The sequence below is a fragment of the Mastigoproctus giganteus genome, chromosome 14 (assembly GCF_048544385.1).
Source record: "Mastigoproctus giganteus isolate SK-2022 chromosome 14, ASM4854438v1, whole genome shotgun sequence".
In the NCBI taxonomy this organism is placed as follows: Eukaryota; Metazoa; Arthropoda; class Arachnida; order Uropygi; family Thelyphonidae; genus Mastigoproctus; species Mastigoproctus giganteus.
In genome coordinates this window covers 24067951-24089625 of record NC_143588.1, presented here as the reverse complement: position 1 = coordinate 24089625, position 21675 = coordinate 24067951, and the positions used below count along the sequence as shown (strand labels likewise).

The 21675-nt window shown below is 36.9% G+C and overlaps 1 protein-coding gene across 1 annotated transcript in view; it reads left to right on the top strand.

Moving 5' to 3' along the window:
- Positions 1-21675, top strand: part of LOC150075022 (low molecular weight phosphotyrosine protein phosphatase-like) — a 106717-nt gene that overhangs the window by 62508 nt on the left and 22534 nt on the right. Inside the window, exon 3 of the mRNA XM_090389038.1 lies at positions 3481-3594. Coding sequence (XP_090245164.1) covers positions 3481-3594 — 114 coding nt within the window. The remainder of the gene's footprint in view (positions 1-3480; positions 3595-21675) is intronic.

Sequence of the window (21675 nt, the reverse complement as noted above, 5' to 3'; positions counted from 1 at the left end):
TTTCCTCTGAATTTTAAGATCATTTAATTTTGTTCTCAACTTTTCATTCTCTACAGTTAGATCTATCACTAACCTTTCCATATTGTTCCAATTTTTGGACATCTCAACAAACATAGGAGGTGTCACAGTAAAGCCCTCTATAAAAACATCAAGCATATTTGCTTTTAATCCAAAAAGATAGTCAAGAATAGCTGCACTACCAGTTCTATGGCCTGCCCAGCCTGACTCATACGTTTAATGATTCTCAAGATTGTTCACAATCTTGAGAATAATTAAACGTATGTGTAGAATTTAAAGGTCCTTTTATAGGGGGAAATTTGTCTTCCAGTGTTTTTTCCATCATAGCTAGAGGTTCCTTGAAACTGGTGTCTGGAACTTCAGAGAAAGTCATTTCACCAGACAACTCAGCTATCGAAGCACTATAATCCAACATTTTGGACGACAGAAATTTGTATGGGGGAGGATCGTCAAAGCTTTCCAGGAACACAAAGCCGCCTTTTCCATTAGGCACTGTGCAAGGGCTTTGTGACTGACGCTGTATGTCCCTTTGCCCTATGGCGAGACGTCACTTTAAGAGACTTCACCTGAGGGGGGAATTATCACTCCTCTCTGACCTTGACTGGGGCTGCAATCCAGTAGGCAGAAATCCGAACTGCTGAAAAGAAACTGCTGTTCTTCCACTGCAGAACGTTCCTGGTTCAATTAAACTTACACACAATTTGAAAGCGTTAGAGTAAACAGATCCGGGAGATACTCACCTTGGGAAAGGTAGAACCATTTGGCCGTTGCACTGTAACACGTGAAAACCTTTAAACATCACTTATATTAGAAAAATCGAGTGACAATCAGGAGCACTTAAAACAACCTCTTAACCGTGTCCGCACTGGACTACATGTCTATGTGAATACAAGATAATCTGTAAATAAGGTAATGCGACAAGCGGAACACCAGTGCACTATTATATAGCCCCCATCCCCGAAAGGACAAAGTCATAAACCGGCCGCTAATCCAATGCGGGTGGTCATAAAAGCCAAGTCGCCGTTTTCATTTTTGTCTGTTCCAAGAATTGGGTTTTTTCGACTATCTGAGCAATTAAGAATGTTTGCATAGTTACCAAAATTTGTATGGTATATTCGTGTAGTGTTCTCATTATAACAGTGAGCGATTGTATTGGAATATGCATAAATTAAAATCGCAATGGCTTTTTGCTCATTACAGCTGTGATCTCGTTATTTCTGTGTTTGTTATAACAAGTTATAGCAAATTATAACCAAGTTCGACTGTATTTCAAAAGTATTTGTACACATAATAAGCAAAAATACACATTCAGATGCATGTTTCAAATTTCATGCACTTAATAGTCTTTCAACTGAAAAATGGACTAGACTGTACTTTGCCTAAATGGTTTTTTTTTTTTTTTTTTTTTTAATTTTGAGAATTAATATATTTTTTGAAAATAATTGTGGAGTAACGATTTTTTAATATGGTTATATTTTAATGGAGTTAACTCGTGAAGGTAACGACTTTTTGAAAATCATGATTAGAGATATAATAAGAACATTTTTTAAATATTCATATTTTATTTTTTAATAAAATTAGTATTGCAAATTAAGAAAAGATGAAATATTGGGTATCATCCAAGCATAATTTATAAACCAAAAATTTTTTAAAAAGAAAATTGGCCTGTCAGGTGTGCAGCACCACAGTTTATGCAATAAGTTTTGTGCTACCACTGCTGGGTTCAGTAACCTGTCTGTCATATCCATCTACATATATCTGTCATATCCATCTACATATATCTGTCATATCCATCTACATATATCTGTCATATCCATCTACAATATCTGTCATATCCATCTACAGGCTTAGCGGTGTGAAGTGAAATTGTTGACAAATTCATGAATAACTTGTGGAGTTATAATCCAGATGTGATTTTTATCACAGATTTTGCACTTATTTATTTATTTTTTATACTATGTATTTAAGTCATTTAACCCTAAACCCTGCAGTTTTTGCACCCCACGAAGTAACAAAGTCAGTGGTACAGAACCTCGACAGTTGTCAAACTTTCCTTTTAATTTGTGGAAAAACTTTATTTGGACTTTTTGACTTTGCTTAGAGTATACTTCATCTTTTCTTAATGGATTTGAATATATTTAAAGATGAAAGTGTGGATCTCTTTCATTTTCCCATTTAAAAAACCATTAATTGTTTTTAAAAAAGTTTTATAAAAGTTTACATATGTATGTTAGATGCTATTATTCAATTCAATTTTTTTCAAAATTTATTTCAAATGGGGTGCTGTGAAGCATATGAAATTTGAATAGTATGCATGTTGCTTGTATCACTTTCAGTAATAATGACAAATTGTTCAAAAATGATTCGTGTGAAACCATTAAAACCATTGGTATCTGAAGTGGATAGATTACATTGCTAGATCATGTAGGATACACCCAGGGTCCTGAGCAGAATACTACTTTCTCTCTCTCTCTCTCTCTCTCTCTCTCTCTCTCTCTCTCACTCTCAGGGTAACTCAGAAATTTTTTTTTGGCTGGTTCAGCATAAGTTTCAGGCTTCCTTGTGCCATATGGCTAATAATAATAATTTGATCAATAACAAACTGGAAGTAAAGAAAATTTCACGCTTTTGTAGTATCAGTAGGAGCCTATTGGGTTTCCATGCAAACAATAGCACACATGAAAGTAGAGCAAACTTAGTGTCACAAAACTTGGTAAGCTTTCTCACACTATAACTCTGTGAAAATGATTTTTAAAAAATGCAAAAACCATACCAATAAAATATTATCGTATTTAGGAAGGTACTGAAAAATCACATTTTTTTATATTCAACCAATATTAACATAAGCTACTTATTTTTGAAAGGAACGATACAGGTCCAGTGCCACCACTGCAGGGTTAACACAGCATGTTTTCTCTGTATGCTGTAGCTTCAACGTCTTAATTAATATGCATATTTAAGTATGTATAAAATTTTGACTGTCATTTCATTCATGTTTCAGCATTTATTAAATCTTTTAAAGGATTTTTTGCTTTTCAGAGTTTTGATGAAGCTTTTAATATTTCTAATAAAATTCTGAAAATACCTGATATCTATAGTTCTTGTGATTGTCCTGTGTATATTAATACATTTCTCTTGTATTTGATTCCTCTGCTTTTCTCTGATGAAAAAAGATACAGATTTTCTTTTCTGCAGATTTTACTCTGTAATCATTATCACAGGAGAGAAATCATTACAGGAATCATCAGAATAAAGGGACTTACAAATGTGTAACATATATCTAGAACATATATCTAAACAAGACTTCTGGAGTAATAATCTGAACTATGGAAATTAAAGGCACTGGGAATAATTTTTCTAGTTTATAGTTAAGAGTATGAAGTTACATGTATATAGTTGCCAAAGTTTATTTAAGGGAAAACATTTTATACATGTTAAAATGGTGTTATTGTAACATTTTAGTGGGTTATTGATAGTGCTGCAACAGGAGACTGGCATATAGGAAAGAATCCCGATAGAAGAGCTCGCAAGTGTATGGAGAAATATGGTATTCCAATGAATCATAAAGTTCGCCAGGTAAGTGTATTTATTATTATTATTTTTTTTTCTTGTGCAACTTTACAGTGTCTTTCCAAAAAGGTCAGTAAATAACACATTGAGCCAAGTTTTTGTGGGGGGGAGAAATATATATATATATGTGTGTATGTATAACCACTTTTGGGCTTGAATGTTCTATAACTCATCAATAAATTTTTTTAATTACAAAAGGTCAAAAAGACCCACATTATCTGCAATGGTTTATCATTTAATATCTGTTCACATTTTTCTACTTCATTCCATTGCTTATTTTCTGTGGATTGCAGTTTATTGGTAAGGCACAATTCACACTGTCCATAGATGAACAGAACATTTCAGAAAGGGTGATTTTGATATTAATGACCAACCTAGACTAGGAAACTAACATTGATATACATCACTGAAAATAATGCTCTATATGAGGAAATGACCTACATAGCCATGTACAACAGGTGCATCTGCACTGGGCCTTGCACTTACATGATGGGGGGGACAGCTTGCTCACAGTCATTTTCTCCATTACATAGTTTAAATACAGGTACTTTTTGAGCTACAGACATTGGTACATACAAATAAGGCTGTATGAGATGTTAGTTATATTTTATTACGGTATAGTTTTTAATTTTTTTCCCAGGTTAATTGAATATGTTTGAATAGATCAGGTCAGTTTAATGTATCGTTTGTGCAAAAGAGCTGGGACTGAGAAACCAAGTTTTCCATTGCTAATCATGAGTTGCTAATCTTGCTCCCCAGCAGCAGCTAACAACTCCATGATTTTCTAACTACCCATCATGTCATAAATTGGTAACAGCAGCCAGAATGTATGGCATTTGTAAATACTGTATTGCTTCTTTACTGTATGTTCTTGAAGTTGTTGGATTGCTCTGATGGCTTTCAATTAGTTTCCACCCAGTGAAGAGCAGACCAACTGAATATGTATTCTTTTTTTGTTATGACATTACAAGGAGTTGCAATCATAATTCTAAGTATGAAAGTTCGGGTTAAAGTGATATTCAAAATTAAGAACAGAGAAAAAAAGGGTTCTATATATCCTGAATTTCTTTTTGTCAGTCAGTGCTTCTTATAAATGCCATCTGTTTATAAAACAAACAGAGGTAAGATCACTGGGAAGAATATGATTAAAAGGACAAATCATTTTGAATTATAGGACTTTTATTAATTTAGTTTTTGTAACAAAATGTATATTTGTGTATTTACTTCTGTAATTTACAGAAGTTGTTTCTGTGAAAAAGTGCATTACCAGATCAGAATTATCGACTTAGGAACTTAGAATCAGTAACCTATTCATAAAATTAGGGACTTCTGTATGCATTCATTTTATTTTCACTATGTCACAGAGTTTCACTTAGTGAATTTTTCTACTTAAGTAGTTTATAAATTAGGAAACAAATTCCCCTAGCACATTTTATAGTCAGAATTCATATACATTGTTGCTGTTTATTAAATGTAAGATTGTGTTAAGTTTTTCAAATGTCTAGAGACAAACAAGAAATGCTGCCCCCATCCTCATCACTGCATGAAAAGGCTCCACTAATACTGGATTTAGTTTGCTGACCCAAACACAATTGTGCCTTGGCTTCAATCTTAATATGAGCCTGATTAAATATACAGCTGTCTAATTCATTAAAATATGTAGAGTTTGGGATGGAGGCAGGCACTGACATTGACTGGCGAATGCTCCATTCCACAGCATCCCACAAATTTTCAGTGGTATTGATGTTGGTTGGGGGGGGGAAATCGGCAAGGATAACACTTGAAATGCTTAGACATGATCCTCAAACCAGTCCTGTACAATATGGACCTTGTGATATGGGTTGTTGCCATGTTGAAGGAGTCTAGTGCCGTCTGGATACATGGTCACCATGTAGTAGTAGAGGCATGTGATGCAAGAAAGCAAGCTTATGTAGCATCAGCCAAAAAAAAAAAAAAAAACATCACACACACTTCCATTCCCTCAAAACGTTTGTCCAGTTCCTCTTCCAATTTATTTAGGCTATCAACTTCCATAACAACAGATGGAAGTTTGTTCCAGCAATTAGCATTAGTAGAGGCATATGATGCAAGAAAGCAAGCTTATTCAGCATCAGCCAAAAAAAAAAACACACACCACTCCCATTTCACCCCTCCGTTCGTTCGAAATACCTGTCCAGTTGAGCTTTAAATTTGTTTAGGCTATCAACTTCAACAACAAGTGATGGAAGTCGGTTCCACCAACCAACCACCCGCTGGCCAAAGGCAAATTTCCGCACATCTATCCGACATCCGTCCTTCCTCAATTTGAATTTATGCCCTCTGAGGTGATTATTCTGAGCAAGATGAAGAATCCCATTGGCATTGAGCATGCTCAAACCATTCAAAGCCTTATACACCTCTATCAGATCACCTCGCCGGTGCCTAGTCTCCAAACTCTGTAATTTGCAAAACTTAAGCCTTTCTTCGTAAGAGCAACCCTTTGTTCCATTCACTAATCTTGTTGCCCTTCTCTGTACCCGTTCCAGCAGCTCTACATCCTTCTTGAAATGAGGCCTCCAGACCTGTATACAGTACTCAAGATGTGGCCTAACCATTGCCTTATAACTACCTGCTAGCTAAAGGCAAATTTCCGCACATTAAATATATAACTGTCTTTCCTGAATTTGAATTTATGCCCTGTCAGGTTTGTAATCTGTGCAAGAGGAAGAATCCCATCAGAATTGAGCCTGCTGAACCCATTCAAGGCCTTATACACTTCAGTCAGAGCACCTTGCAGGTGCCTAGTCTCCAGATGCCGCCCAGCACTTCAAATTCTTCAAATTTATTTGCTATACTCCAAGCATTGGTTGTACATGCAAGTATACATGCATGTTCAGCTGCCTCCGTAGCCAGGTGGGAAGGAGCAGCAGTGTGTAGCACATGCTTCTTGATTAGGCCAGGGTTCGAGCCCGTCACCACCAAATATGGAGGATGCGGAAAGGTCAGGGAATGACCACCGCATATCCCAGAGCAATATGGCCTTAGTTGCTAATGCTCCTAAAAACCAAATAACAACAAATAACAACAACATGCATGTTCATAGGCCCATCAGAGCCCATCATCATAACAAGCACAGACCACCTGTTCTTAATCTTGGTTACCTCAACACAGCCCATCTATTTATTTGTTCCATGATGACCCCCACCAGTCCCTGAAAACCTCAGCACTCTACCCTCCATTCTATTAGAGAAGCAGTGCAAGAATCACTTTAACCTCTGCCTGCGGCTACTATTAATCTTTTAGTCTGTGAATCCCCCCCCAAGCTAGCAGTTTTCTGACCCACCTGACACTGCTTCGATAGGATCAGCAAATATTCTTGTACCCCTTCTATTTAAGTGTATCCCATCCCTGTAGAAGTCTCTCCTGTTAACAAGCACAGACCATCCTGAGAAAAATTTTACTCCATGAGCCTTGCATAATCTCTCCAGGACCAAATTAATTGACAAGGCTTTCATCATGTACTCCCTCCTATTCTGTCTGGGCAGAATTGCAGACACTTTCAAATTTAACCCTAACTCATGACTTTTTTTCAGCATTGACCTGTACTTGTTAAGTAAGTCTGCAGATTTCCTACTCTTAATGTCATTAGTGCCAACATGTAGAACAATATCACCCTTTGTGCCCTTAAAAGATGATATCTGCTTTACAATGTCATCGACTTTTGCACCTGGCAAACATACCCTGGTCCTATCCCACCTATTCTTTTTACACAATATATTACCCATCTCTCTGACAATGGAGTCACCGATAATAACTATCTCCTGAGGGACCAGTGCATTCTACCTTGGAGATTGCCTCTGTGCAGTCTGATGCACAAGAGGGAGCTCTGGTGTTGAGTTGGGTAGCTGAAAGCTTGATGGGTCCTGCACTTTAATTCCTTCAAGGGCATCTACCCAACTCTTCAAACACTCATAGGTGCCCGGCGCCTCCGTAGCCAGGTGGGCAGGAGCAGCAGTGCATAGCACACGCTTCTTGATTAGACCGGGGTTCGAGCCCGTCACCACCAAATACGGAGAATGCAGAAAGGTCAGGGAATGACCACCGCATATCCCGGAGCAATATGGCCTTAGTTGCTAATGCTCCTAAAAAAAAACCAAACAAACAAACAGACATAGGTGCCCATCGGAACTCCGAGTTGGCACCTAATTTCTCCTTGACACTCTCTGAACCTAGCACACACAAGGATATCCTCCTTGGCTAGATCATGTCCTGTTCCACATAAATCCACAAACATTTCACAAGCTGATCCATTGGAGATCCCACCCTCCATCTCTCCCAAGCCACAGTACTCCTGCTTCTTTGTAACTGTTGCTTTGATGTTCTAAGGCAATTTGTGCCAAAATGGTGTCCAGGAAGGATCTGGCAGTGAAGGTGTGCCCAATAGGGAGGAGGAGGAGGACCAATCTCCCTAACTATATGTACCGTTGCCAGTGTCCTCTTTTCATCCAACTATGCAGTCTGGCTGCAGCTGTTCACCTGTTCAGCATCGAACACAAACCTGTCTGTTGGCATGACAGCCATCAAACCAGGCTTCTCTTTTCCAGTCATTCAATGCCTACAAACTGTGCCTACTGTGGGTGAAGGTGTGAATTGCACTATGATTTTGCACTCAAATATTTTCAACCCTCTCATTTCTTTTATCATGCCATAAGTGTGATGTCTGCAGAAATTTTGATGGGCATCATGGTGAGATACATTATTCCTTACATTTTGCAGGTACTGCTTTCATGTGGCTTTTACAGGCTGGCCACTAGGTAATCCACTGGACTGAATCTGTTGGCAAGTCTCTAGGAGGCATCTAGATCAACTAATGTATCACCTTACTATCTCTGCTCTGCCAGTTAATGATGGGAGAGAGAGAGTCCAAGTAGTGTGTATGCAGTCTGCAGAGGCCACAGTATCTCAAGCAGCTGGATATATTCTTGCCATGTGTATGTCATATCCAAAAAGTTTATTAATTCTACAACATTCAATTGAATGCTGCATTCTTATTTTGCATAGCCTTAGCATATTTATCGGAAACCAAGCTTTAACTGAAGGACAAGAGTTTATGTTGGAATCAGGAATAAAGAATTTTATCATTAAAAGAACAGCAAGTGGTTCTTTTAGGCATGAAATTTGAGACAATCTGAGGAAATACTGGAATTGGAAAATTAAAAACATAATCCAACCAAAGAGGAATAGAAATCTTGCAGGTCATCCATTTCACATTCTTGTAATGCCAAATGACACAAGATGAGAATGGTCATCAGAGAGAGAGAGAGAGGCTCCACTGGAAAAGAGACCATTGTCAAGTTGTGATCCAAGATGCCTAGTGTCACTTATGTCAACTATGCACTTTGAAGGGGTGTTGGTGAGGAAAAGATTAACAGTGTTTGTTGGTTGTGTGGTTGATTGTCCAGCATTCTGGTAGGTAAATGAACAAGTTGTGTAAGGTTATTAGTAATTGCAAAAGGCTCAGCATCTTGACCAGCTGAGTCCATGCACCTAGAAAACTGAACCCTGCTGAAATTATAAACATTGAAATCACCTCACTATTAGGAAAGTTAAGATTGGAGAAAGCAAAGTTTCAAAGAAAGGAAGTCAAAGAGTTCAGAATGATTAGTGGAGATTGAGGAATTGAAGAGGCAACAAATGAATTTGAATGAATGGGGTAGAGTGGTTTTAAGCCAGTGAAGATCAAAGAAGGAGATCCCAAAGTGTCTTTGATGCAAGAAATATCTCTTGATATTTCTTGCATCAAAGTCTTTGATCATTTCTGATATTTCTTGCATCAAAGTCTTTGATGCAAGAAATATCAGAACAGATATAAGCACAAGTACCACTTTTGAAGCAAAAGGAATCATAGAGGGAATAATTACAAACTTAGATGAGAAGTGGTTGAGGTATCTGATAATTGAGACTCTGCCAGAAAAAAATTAGGTTTGATAGATTAAGTGGAAATGGACATCATTGAGATTGGAACTAAAACAATGTATTTGTGAAATGAATGAGGAAGTTTTTGGGAGGTTTAGATCTTTCTGCATATAAACAAAAATAGATGAGAGGAACATGTTGTAGAATTAATGAAATTTTAGGATATGACATACACATGGCAAGAATATATCCAGCTGCTTGACATAATGTGATCTTTGCTGTCTGCTTACACACTACTTGGACTCTCTCTCCCCTGTCATTTAGCTGGCAGAGTAGAGACAGACGATACATTATTGGATACAGTTAGCAAGTTGTATCCAAATCTTAAGCTTCATTTTATGCCTCAGGCTCACAACTGTAAAACAGTTATTAATTAATCCACACTCCATCTTGAATAGGCTATGAGTAGAAAGTTGCTTTTTGTCCAAATGTTAACCACATTGGTAGTCAGGCATTTTGTTTTCTTGCCAAAGCTATTGTCCATGCCTTTTGCCCTTTATTCCCACCTCTGTTATAACCTGATGGTTTTGTTGCATCCTCATTTAAAGATAAAACAAACTTGCTAGCATCCTACTTTTCTTCTAACTCTTGTATCGACAATCTTGGTAAATGACCTCCAACCATGCTGAATACATTCTACTCAGTGCTTCGCTTCTCATGGTATTCAAACAGAAGGAAGAAATGTTTTGAAATGTTTTCTGAATTTTAGGCTCGGTGCCAAGGAAATTGGCACCGAGCCTAAAATTCAGTTTGCCGTTTCTCCTTTGCTTCTGCTGCTGTCTGTTTGTGTTTTTTTTTTTTTTTTTTTTTTATTCTGCATGGAAATTTGCTCATATCCAGCCAGTTCCTAAAAAGTATTACAGAGCCCTCTCCTTCATTTACTACCCCATTACACTTACCTCTACTCATACAAAGTAATGGAGAAATCTGTCAACCTACCACTCTTAAACTGTATCAACCTTTCATCTGATTAATGATTGCCAGGTGCATTACTTTTGATCATGTTTGACTTAAAGGTCTTTTGAACAAACTTCCTTTTAGACTGCTTTTTGCAATTTACATTATTGGACCCAATTTTCTCTCACTGTAAGAGATGGTATGGTCTTTTAACATCTCCATCAGTGCTGGTGTGTTCTGCAAGATTTAGGTTGTTCTCCCACTCTTTTACTCTTGTATATTAATGGTTTTGTTCCACTGACATGAAATGACTTAATGACTTAAATGTTGATCTCTAAGCAATTCTCCAGTGAATCAAAGAAAATTATTTAACTTTAATCTTTCTAAAATTCAGTCCAATCTTATTTCTCACAAAAAAAAAAAAAAAAGTGCTGTTCCTTTGCTCATCTTCAATGACAAACAGCTTTCTAAAAAGGATCACGTATGTTTATTGAGGAATTACCTTGACTTCTAATCTCTCATGCATAAGCACATCACAAATATTGCTTCTTCTGCGCAAAAAAAAAAAAAAAAAAATATATATATATATATATAGTATTTTCTTTTACACTCTCAGAATTACTTTTCTTCTGAATAACCACTCACTCTTTACAAATCTCAGATTTGCCATTCCACAGAATATTGTTCCCACATTGTCACTGAAATCTCTTTTCCTAAGCTGCCAATATATCATAAAAAATCCCAAACCTTCCAGAAGCTTCTGGACTCTATTCAGAAGACAGTTAGGTTAATTAATGACCAGTCTCTTATGAAGTCTCTCTCATACACAAGTTTTTGCTGGGTGCTCTCTTTCAAACCAGTTCAAACACATGCCAGAACCAGTTAACATCTGTTCACTGTGTTTGAAACTGTCCAGTTTCAAACACAGAGAACCAACTTATCCTCATTTACCCTTTCTACTTCTTTTCTCTGGAATAACCTTCCTTTACATAGTGCAAAAGCATCAATAATACATAGCCAAATCTGAATTAACAGAATGTTAGCAAAACGGCATAGTTTTTAAGTTATATCTCATATTGTGAATACTTTCGCAACGAGTTGCCATGATATTGTACTACTTCGAATAAGTAACGCTTCACCTGAGGAGAAGACTAATGTTACTTATTCTCAAATGGATACCGCCATCCAGACGGCACCGTTTCAGGGCTGTTTGGCCCTTCTTCGGTGGGTGGGTAGGTACTCGAGTGATGCAATGATGGCAAAACAGTTATGAAGTATAACTCCACAATATGAGAGATGCCTGATGGTGTATGATGTTATTAGACTATAAAGTATTTAGGGCTGAAGCCTCAAGCTATGGAAAAGTCTAGACCAGTGTTTCCCAACCTTTTTTTTACCATGCCCCACCTAAGTCTTTCTAAAATTCTGATGCCCCCCCCTATGTAATGTTGGGAAACACCGATATACATATTTTTTATATTCAAAAATTGGATTATTCCCTAAATGAAGCCTAATTACAACTTGTTCAGGACACAAGACTTAGGTTTTAGGAAGAAATCATTAGGAAATTATTAAGAAAAAAATAGTAAGTAAATTTTCAAAACATATAATAGACAACTAAAATTCAAGTACAAAATAATTTATATGAAAGATTTTTCTATAATATTTTAATTTTTAGTAATTATTATTTAATTGTTTAATAATTTCAACATTCCATGTGAAGTCACTTCTAGATGAGTGCACTAAATTTAGTGTTTATTTGTTGTTTGTTATTTGGTTTTTAGGAGCATTAGCAACTAAGGCCATATTGTTCCGGGATATGCGGGGGTCATTCCCTGACATTTCCGCATTCTCCGTATTTGGTGGTGACGGGCTCGAACCCCGGTATAATCAAGAAGCGTGTGCTACGCACTACTGCTCCTTTCCACCTGGCTACGGAGGCGCCCCTAAATTTAGTGAGACCCTTGTGCTTGATGCAGAGAGATTTTATATTGGGCTCCAATTTAGTCAGCTTCAGTCTCAAATCTCCCAGTTTTGTGATATCCAGTCGATTTCTTTTCTTTAGTAACAAATCATTTATGGCATTAAATCCACATTCAGCTAAATATGAAGATGGAAACGGTAATAATAGCTCTCTTGCAAAGTTGGTTGAATTTGGGTATTTAATTTCTGTTTCATCACAAAGCCATGCCATCGCTCCTTTTATATTGAATAAAGTTTTAACTGACTCATCATTTTGCATTTCTGACAGTTCTTCTTGGTACTGCATTGATACATCAAACAAATCTATTAACATTGGTTGCATCATCCAGGTTGGAAAATCAATTTGTTTTAAATCAGAAAACTTTCTTTTAAATCAGTGGACAGAATTTTCAGATGATCGACAATAACAAGTACAGCAGTATCAGTAACAAAAATTTTAACAAAAATTTTGTAACAAAATTTTTGTTACAAATATATTTTTGACATAATTCAATGAATGTAATGAAACCAAATATCTTCGCTTTTGCATTGACGAGAGTTTTATTTGTTCCTTGAAGTTGTTTATTTAATATATTTAGTTTTTCAAAGATATCGGCTAAATAACTCACAAATTCTTTACCATCGACCATTAACAGATGCTTCATTTCAGGTTTGTCACTTAAAAAGTCACTAATAGTATCAAATAGTTCCATAAATCTTTTCAAGCAGTTCCCTTTCAGTGTGAAGTAAAAGTCTCACATGGTCTGCATTTTGTTCTTCACAAAAAAGCTTGAAGAGACGCTCACATTTGGCATTAGCTTTAATAGCATTGACACACTTTATAACTGATTTAATACTTCATTAAGAACAGGCGAAATATTTTTAGCTACCAAGTTTTCCCTATGAATAACACAATGCACATGAAGCATTTCTGGATTCTCATCTTTCATCAATTTTAAGCAGCCATTTTTCTTGCCCATCATATTAGGAGCACCATCTGCAGCACAAGATGTTATATTTTTCATTGGTATATTATTGTCATCCAAGTAATTTTTTAGCTTATTATATATACCTTTGGAGGTAGTGGTGCTCTCTAATGATTTACAGAATAACATTTCTTCAGCAAAATTACCTTTATCAATATATCTTACATAAGTTATCAGTACGGCTTCACTGTCTCTCAAAGTTGATTCATCCATTTGCACTGAGAATTTTCTTGTTTTCAGCTTTCCAACAAGTTGTATTTCAATATCTTCACTCATTTCATCTATTCTTCTGCTAACAGTATTGTTATTGAGTGGCATAGCTTTCACGTCTTTGTCATCTTTTTCCAGAACTGTTTAAGAAATGCTGATATTGATGGTTTGATTAAATTCTCTCCTATAGTACGATTTTTCCCAGATTTAGCAATGAGTAAAGAAATTTCATAACTAGCTTCAAGAGTACGATTGATAGTTGCAGTATGAGCAATAAACAGAGACTTTCATGTTGCTCTTTTTTCATAATTCTTCTTTAAAGTTTGAAAGTAATTTAAATCTGAATTTACAAGGGCATTATGTTTCGCCTTGAAATGCGCCTCAAGACGACCTCGCTTCATTGATTCGTTGGTCAAGCATTGTTGGCATAAAAGACAAAAAGGTGACCTTTGATCGTGGATAGCGGGTATGAAACCAAATTTTAAGTATTCCTCTGAATACTGACGAACTTTTTTTTTACTTGCACTACTCATTTTACTGTGCAACTGAAAGAAATAAATATAAGATAAATCAAAAACTAAAAATAAACTATGCATTAAAGTTAATTTAATTTAATTTTAATATATCAAAATTAATTATTAGTACGCTTTTTGAATGAATAAATCACACGAATTACTGAATTCGGGCTATTAAATCTGTGGTCTCTGTGAACAAGCAGATAAGTCTAATTTGTCAAAAATGAGATAAGTGCACTATAATAAAGTATTTATTATTTACTATTATGTGACACGCAGCTATCTTCGTTATTGTAGTTTTAGCGTGAGTAATAAATATTTGTATATTCGAATATATGCGTGTTTATATGAGAGTGTGAAGTTTATTTTTCCTCTCCTGCAAATTCGAGTTTTTGGACTTATTTGCTTATTTACTGAGACCACAGAAATACATATATGACAAATACATACCATTGTATATCACGGTTCTTCATTAATAATAATTCTGTGCGTGGACAAAGTAATTTTTATTTTAATCTGAGATCGTAATAGACCTAATTCAATAAGTTAGTTCCGTGCCGAGATTGAAACTAGCTTGTCACCCAGCATTCGTCATTTGTCACCAACCAATAAAAAAAGTTCTCAACATCCGCATTACACAAATCCAACAGTTGGCGAGAGCATTGCATTCGACATTGCTTCTGCAAAGGCGTCAGCAAACGTGGAACACATCGTGCAGAGAACTTAGACATGTGCAGATGGTCATGTAAAATGCTGTGGCCAGCCCCATAACTAATTCCCACCGCATTTGCGATGAAATGAATTGTCACATGTCTGTCACTCAGCACCAGCTGCTCAACCTTTGCAACCATCTCACTGTATGTGGATGTTGATGGCCTTCCTTCTCTTGGCTCGTCAAAGACACTTGTACGACTTGGAATTCCCGTTTCCATTTTTTTACAATGTCATAGGATGGGCAATTCTTCCCATACAGCTTTCATTTCTTCGTCAATTTCCTGAGCTTTCTTGCCCTGCAAATGTAGGAACTTGATCACTGCTCGATACTCCACTTTGTCAACCATAGTGTCCTTCGTCAGATTCCGGGCTCCACCTCTGGTGAGCGATCATCTATGGGAATGAAATTTCACATATTAGTTATTGGATATGTAGACAACTTATATTAAAAACGGCATCTTCCTAATAATGTTTACTTAGTTCAGTGTACAAACTCTTGATACCCCCTCGTATATAAAACTTTTCTTCCGTGAGAAAAAGGTGCTCAGAATTTCGGGGGTTTTCTTGTATCTTCGTGAATAGTATAGTCCAGTAGTCACCATACTGAGGACAGAGGCACATGACTTTTCCTAGTTTTCTTCATGGTCACAGAGACAGAATGGGTTTTCTTAAATTCCGAGTGTGGTTAATTTATGTGTAAATGGCTCTGTAAGTAGGAAGGTGACTGTGCATGAGATCCCTTTCTGATTTTATGGCTTAGTCAGCTTTTGACGACTTCAAGGTAAAGTGTATTGATGTCTTGCAGCACCAGGGGTTTCCCCATCTCTGCATTTCTTTCATTGTTGGTGTACCAGTTCACTTGGAAGGCCAGAGATTTAAAAGTGTGTGGATTTTTTAAATGTGTAGTGTTGTGTATCATTGTTCATCTAGCTATTTAGCTGCTGGATCCTTGCTGAGGCCAACATTGCCCACACTCTGCCTCGTGGAGGCAGACCAGGTACCCAGCAATTTGAAGTCTACTCTGGCAGACCCTGCCACCTAGTTTTCTGAGATTTCAGTGTCTAGGACTTAAAAAAAAAAAAAAATGCACTGCTCAGTGGGAGTTTAGACAATTGAAGTAGAGAAGCTGAATGGAGTTATGAGGTGCAATTAATTAAATTTAATCATTATTAAATTTTGACTTCTGTGGGGCATACGCTAGGGTGTTAGGTAGAGTTGGGGAGAAGCGGAAGGCTGGGGGGAAAATACAGAAATATGGGGACGATAGGGAAGGTGATCACAGGGAAGATCAGTGGGGCATGCCCATGCCCCACCAGAGGAGGGAGAAAGGGGCATTTTTTTCCCATTTATTTGTGTACACAATTATTTACAAAATTATATACAAAACTTACAAAGAAGATATATATACAATTTCATATGCATTAGCATTCTCATTATAAAATCATATAACTCACGAGTTCATATATAAAATACTATATTATATCTGAACTCGTGTGTATGTGTGTGTTTTACCTGTATCAAGGGTGGCTCCTAGGCCTTAGCCCATCTCCACCTTACACGTCTGTATTGGTGCAGAAACTCTTCAAAGCTTTTTGTATTGGTGTATCGCAGGTGTACGTCCACCTTTCCACCAAGGAGCAGGCAACACCTAGGCAGCTGCAGCCCGCCCCCAGGCACAAGCAGCCAAGCCTGGGTCTACTATCACCTTTAGTGCCTTGTGCACGAATCCCGCACCCACCGGAGATAGTGCAGTCCCGTTCCCAGGTTGCCCAAACCTGGAAACCAGCAAAAAAAAAAAAAAAAGGGAAAAATATCCAAGCCTCAGCAGATACAAGCCAATTTGAAAAACTCCAATAAACCTAGCAAATTAAATATTTACATTTGTACAAGATAATAGAATTTTAACTCTAAATCCTAGCAATCCAATTAAATTTACATATCTTACAACGTCATTCTATTTATATTTAATGGGATACAAACATTTATTAACTTCTCAGCTGTCAGATTTATATTTGATTTTGGATTTGAGTTCTTAGTTCAAATCTTTTCTTAAAGACCAATTCTGCAAAGGTCTGGAAAGTCTCAGTTTGTTTTGTTCTCAACTAGTATTTTTACATTGTCCTCAGCTAGACCTGGAACCTGATTAAGTAGCGATGGTCTGTATATTGCGGACAAAATAGTAAAACATGGATCCTGTCCTCCCTTTGACCACGGGTGCAAAAAGGATCCGGCTCCAAACCTCTGTTGAAAAGTTTGGCCCTCAAAGATCCATGGCCTGTTAATAAATACGTCGTAAACATGCTTGGTGCAAACCATGAAACAGAAGGTTGAGTATAAGCAAACTCAACATTTTCAATATACTTCTTTGTGACTTCACCGTGCACAGACTCATTCCATCTACTTTGCCAAATACTAACCATTTCACTCCATATTCTTTTCCATTCTGTCTTCAAGTTACTAACTGGGTCTGTTGTAATTCCCATAATAGATACCTGCAGTCCTTTCTTATGTTTATAAATCATGCCACGGTATAAGATAAATAAATCTAAAGGCAGGGATTTGGAGGGCATTATTTAGTGCCAGAAGCACTGTTCTTTGAATTGATAGTAGCTTATTTTTGATTTTCACCTTAACGATGTTCTGGTGCCAAATACCTGCTCCGTACGAAACTATAGGCAGAAATATTGCTTTATAATATAGTTTCATGGTATTTTGATTCAGACCCCAGTCTGTTTTGGAGATTCTTATGACCGAAGCAGTAAAATTTCTAATTTTTTCCTTCAGTTTGGTGACATGAGGGAGAAAGGTTAATTTATCATCGAGGATTATGCCAAGATATTTGTTTTGAGGGAACATAAGGTATCTGTGAACCATTCAGTTGAATTCTTGGTGGTCTTCCATAATTAAAGTGGTTTTTAAATGTCATGAAATTTGTTTTACTCGGAGATATCTTGTGCTTGTTGATTTCAGCCCATGCCACCAAATCATCTAAGATGGGTTGATTTTGTCCTCTAATACCTTACGTGACCTTCCTTCTATGGCAATCACGAGGTCATCGGCGTAGGCCACCTTTAGAGAATCCTTGTATGTTCTCGTGAGCCACTGATCTAATACGCCATTAGAGGAGAGGCCCCAACACCAACCCCTGGGGGCATCCTCTCGAAACCTGGGCCTTATAAGACAGATGCTTTGCCTTGACCGTGATGTATCTCTCATTAAAGTATGATCTCAGTTCCCTGTACACATAATTATCACATTTAGTCAGCCTTAAAGACCTGAGGGCACTCTCCCACCAGAGGGAGTCAAAAGTGCCCTCAAAGTCCACAAAAATTGCCAAAACATATTTAGAAGATGAATTCTGGATAAAATTAGTCAACGTAAGAATAGCATCAGTGGACCTCCCTTTTTTGAAGCCAAACTGGCAGCTTGAGCATAATTGGTTTTCCTCAAATTTCTGTAGTATTCTGGGAGCCAGAAGATGTTTGAATAACTTTCCCAGATTAGCAAGTAAGGAAATTGGCCTGTAAGCACAGGGATCGGATGTGTTTTTCCATGTCTTGTGAAGAATCTTGAGCAATGCCAATTTCCACTGATTTGGAAAGTATCCTTCCAGGAGGCATTTGTTCAAGAGATTTAGCAGTACTTGTGGGTATAAGTTGAAAAACTTGATGATAACAAGATTCTCCACAAGGTCAATTCCGGGGCATTTCTTGCTGTTTAGTCTAGCTATAGCAGAACCCAACTCCAACAGATTAAAACACTCAATATCAGTTGAACCCGTATACATACTATTTTCAAGATGTATCTGGCCTTGCTCCAATGTATCCAACTCTGGAATATCTTTAGGGAACAGACATGACACTATAGCATGTACTGTAGAGCTCCAGTCCTCAGATTCTACTCAGTTTATTCTTACTGTATTGTACACTTCTCCACAGATTAGTTTGTTTCTGGAGATTTTGTAAACTAATCCCCACGGTTCTGAATTCCCAATCTGTTTGACAAATCCTTGCCAACAATCTATTTTAGCATTAGCTATTTCTTTGTGGTATCTCCTCCAAAGATCTCTATAAGAATCCTTGTTTGCTTGAACATCCTGTTAAGACAGATGTCTGTGTTTTTGATATTCCTTCCTTGCATTCTGAAATTGCGATCTTAAATTTGCAAGATCTGAGTTCCACCAAGGGACAGGAGTTGTCTTGTGTTTTTTCTTCGCTGCATAATCCGTGGCCACGTACAACTGGGTTTGAACAAAATCAAGTCTCCTCAGCCATTAATATATTAAGGGATTCGATCATTTCTGTTGTAAAGACAGCAGAGAGAAAATCTTTAAATTTGTTCCATTTAATACTGTTAATGGAAAATCTCCTAAGATCAGTAAATTGAAGGTCATCGACTCGCTGCCCAGGAAGAAGACCATAAACTATGGCACGGTGGTCACTGTTGATTAACTCTGGGACAACATCCCAATGAGAGATACAACAATCAATTTTGACAGAGGTCAGAGTAATATCAATATTGCTTTCACCGTTGATGGTCGAAAAAGTGTAGGGTTTATTAGGCAAATTTTGAACAGTAAGTCCATGAGCAAGATGGAGAAAGGGGGCAGCAGGGAGGAGACAGAGATACCGTGCCCTCCTCTCCCCCATCAGGACAGGGAGAGAAGGGCCAGGCAAGGTGCCCAGCCCAGGTCACCAGCTGGCTAGGCGGCAGCGGAGCTGCAGTCACAGTCATGGTCGAGGAAGTGTCCAGTCCGAGTATATCACATTTTGACTTATAGTAAAGTCCCGTCCAGTTTTATCTTGTATGGTAATTTCCACTCATTTGTGAGTACGAGGTTTCTACTAGCCAGGTCGTTCACAGTAGTGGTTAGTCTAGAGCAGTGTTTCCCAACCTTTTTTTTACCATGCCCCACCTAAGTCTTTCTAAAATTCTGATGCCCCCCCCTATGTAATGTTGGGAAACACCGATATACATATTTTTTATATTCAAAAATTGGATTATTCCCTAAATGAAGCCTAATTACAACTTGTTCAGGACACAAGACTTAGGTTTTAGGAAGAAATCATTAGGAAATTATTAAGAAAAAAATAGTAAGTAAATTTTCAAAACATATAATAGACAACTAAAATTCAAGTACAAAATAATTTATATGAAAGATTTTTCTATAATATTTTAATTTTTAGTAATTATTATTTAATTGTTTAATAATTTCAACATTCCATGTGAAGTCACTTCTAGATGAGTGCACTAAATTTAGTGTTTATTTGTTGTTTGTTATTTGGTTTTTAGGAGCATTAGCAACTAAGGCCATATTGTTCCGGGATATGCGGGGGTCATTCCCTGACATTTCCGCATTCTCCGTATTTGGTGGTGACGGGCTCGAACCCCGGTATAATCAAGAAGCGTGTGCTACGCACTACTGCTCCTTTCCACCTGGCTACGGAGGCGCCCCTAAATTTAGTGAGACCCTTGTGCTTGATGCAGAGAGATTTTATATTGGGCTCCAATTTAGTCAGCTTCAGTCTCAAATCTCCCAGTTTTGTGATATCCAGTCGATTTCTTTTCTTTAGTAACAAATCATTTATGGCATTAAATCCACATTCAGCTAAATATGAAGATGGAAACGGTAATAATAGCTCTCTTGCAAAGTTGGTTGAATTTGGGTATTTAATTTCTGTTTCATCACAAAGCCATGCCATCGCTCCTTTTATATTGAATAAAGTTTTAACTGACTCATCATTTTGCATTTCTGACAGTTCTTCTTGGTACTGCATTGATACATCAAACAAATCTATTAACATTGGTTGCATCATCCAGGTTGGAAAATCAATTTGTTTTAAATCAGAAAACTTTCTTTTAAATCAGTGGACAGAATTTTCAGATGATCGACAATAACAAGTACAGCAGTATCAGTAACAAAAATTTTAACAAAAATTTTGTAACAAAATTTTTGTTACAAATATATTTTTGACATAATTCAATGAATGTAATGAAACCAAATATCTTCGCTTTTGCATTGACGAGAGTTTTATTTGTTCCTTGAAGTTGTTTATTTAATATATTTAGTTTTTCAAAGATATCGGCTAAATAACTCACAAATTCTTTACCATCGACCATTAACAGATGCTTCATTTCAGGTTTGTCACTTAAAAAGTCACTAATAGTATCAAATAGTTCCATAAATCTTTTCAAGCAGTTCCCTTTCAGTGTGAAGTAAAAGTCTCACATGGTCTGCATTTTGTTCTTCACAAAAAAGCTTGAAGAGACGCTCACATTTGGCATTAGCTTTAATAGCATTGACACACTTTATAACTGATTTAATACTTCATTAAGAACAGGCGAAATATTTTTAGCTACCAAGTTTTCCCTATGAATAACACAATGCACATGAAGCATTTCTGGATTCTCATCTTTCATCAATTTTAAGCAGCCATTTTTCTTGCCCATCATATTAGGAGCACCATCTGCAGCACAAGATGTTATATTTTTCATTGGTATATTATTGTCATCCAAGTAATTTTTTAGCTTATTATATATACCTTTGGAGGTAGTGGTGCTCTCTAATGATTTACAGAATAACATTTCTTCAGCAAAATTACCTTTATCAATATATCTTACATAAGTTATCAGTACGGCTTCACTGTCTCTCAAAGTTGATTCATCCATTTGCACTGAGAATTTTCTTGTTTTCAGCTTTCCAACAAGTTGTATTTCAATATCTTCACTCATTTCATCTATTCTTCTGCTAACAGTATTGTTATTGAGTGGCATAGCTTTCACGTCTTTGTCATCTTTTTCCAGAACTGTTTAAGAAATGCTGATATTGATGGTTTGATTAAATTCTC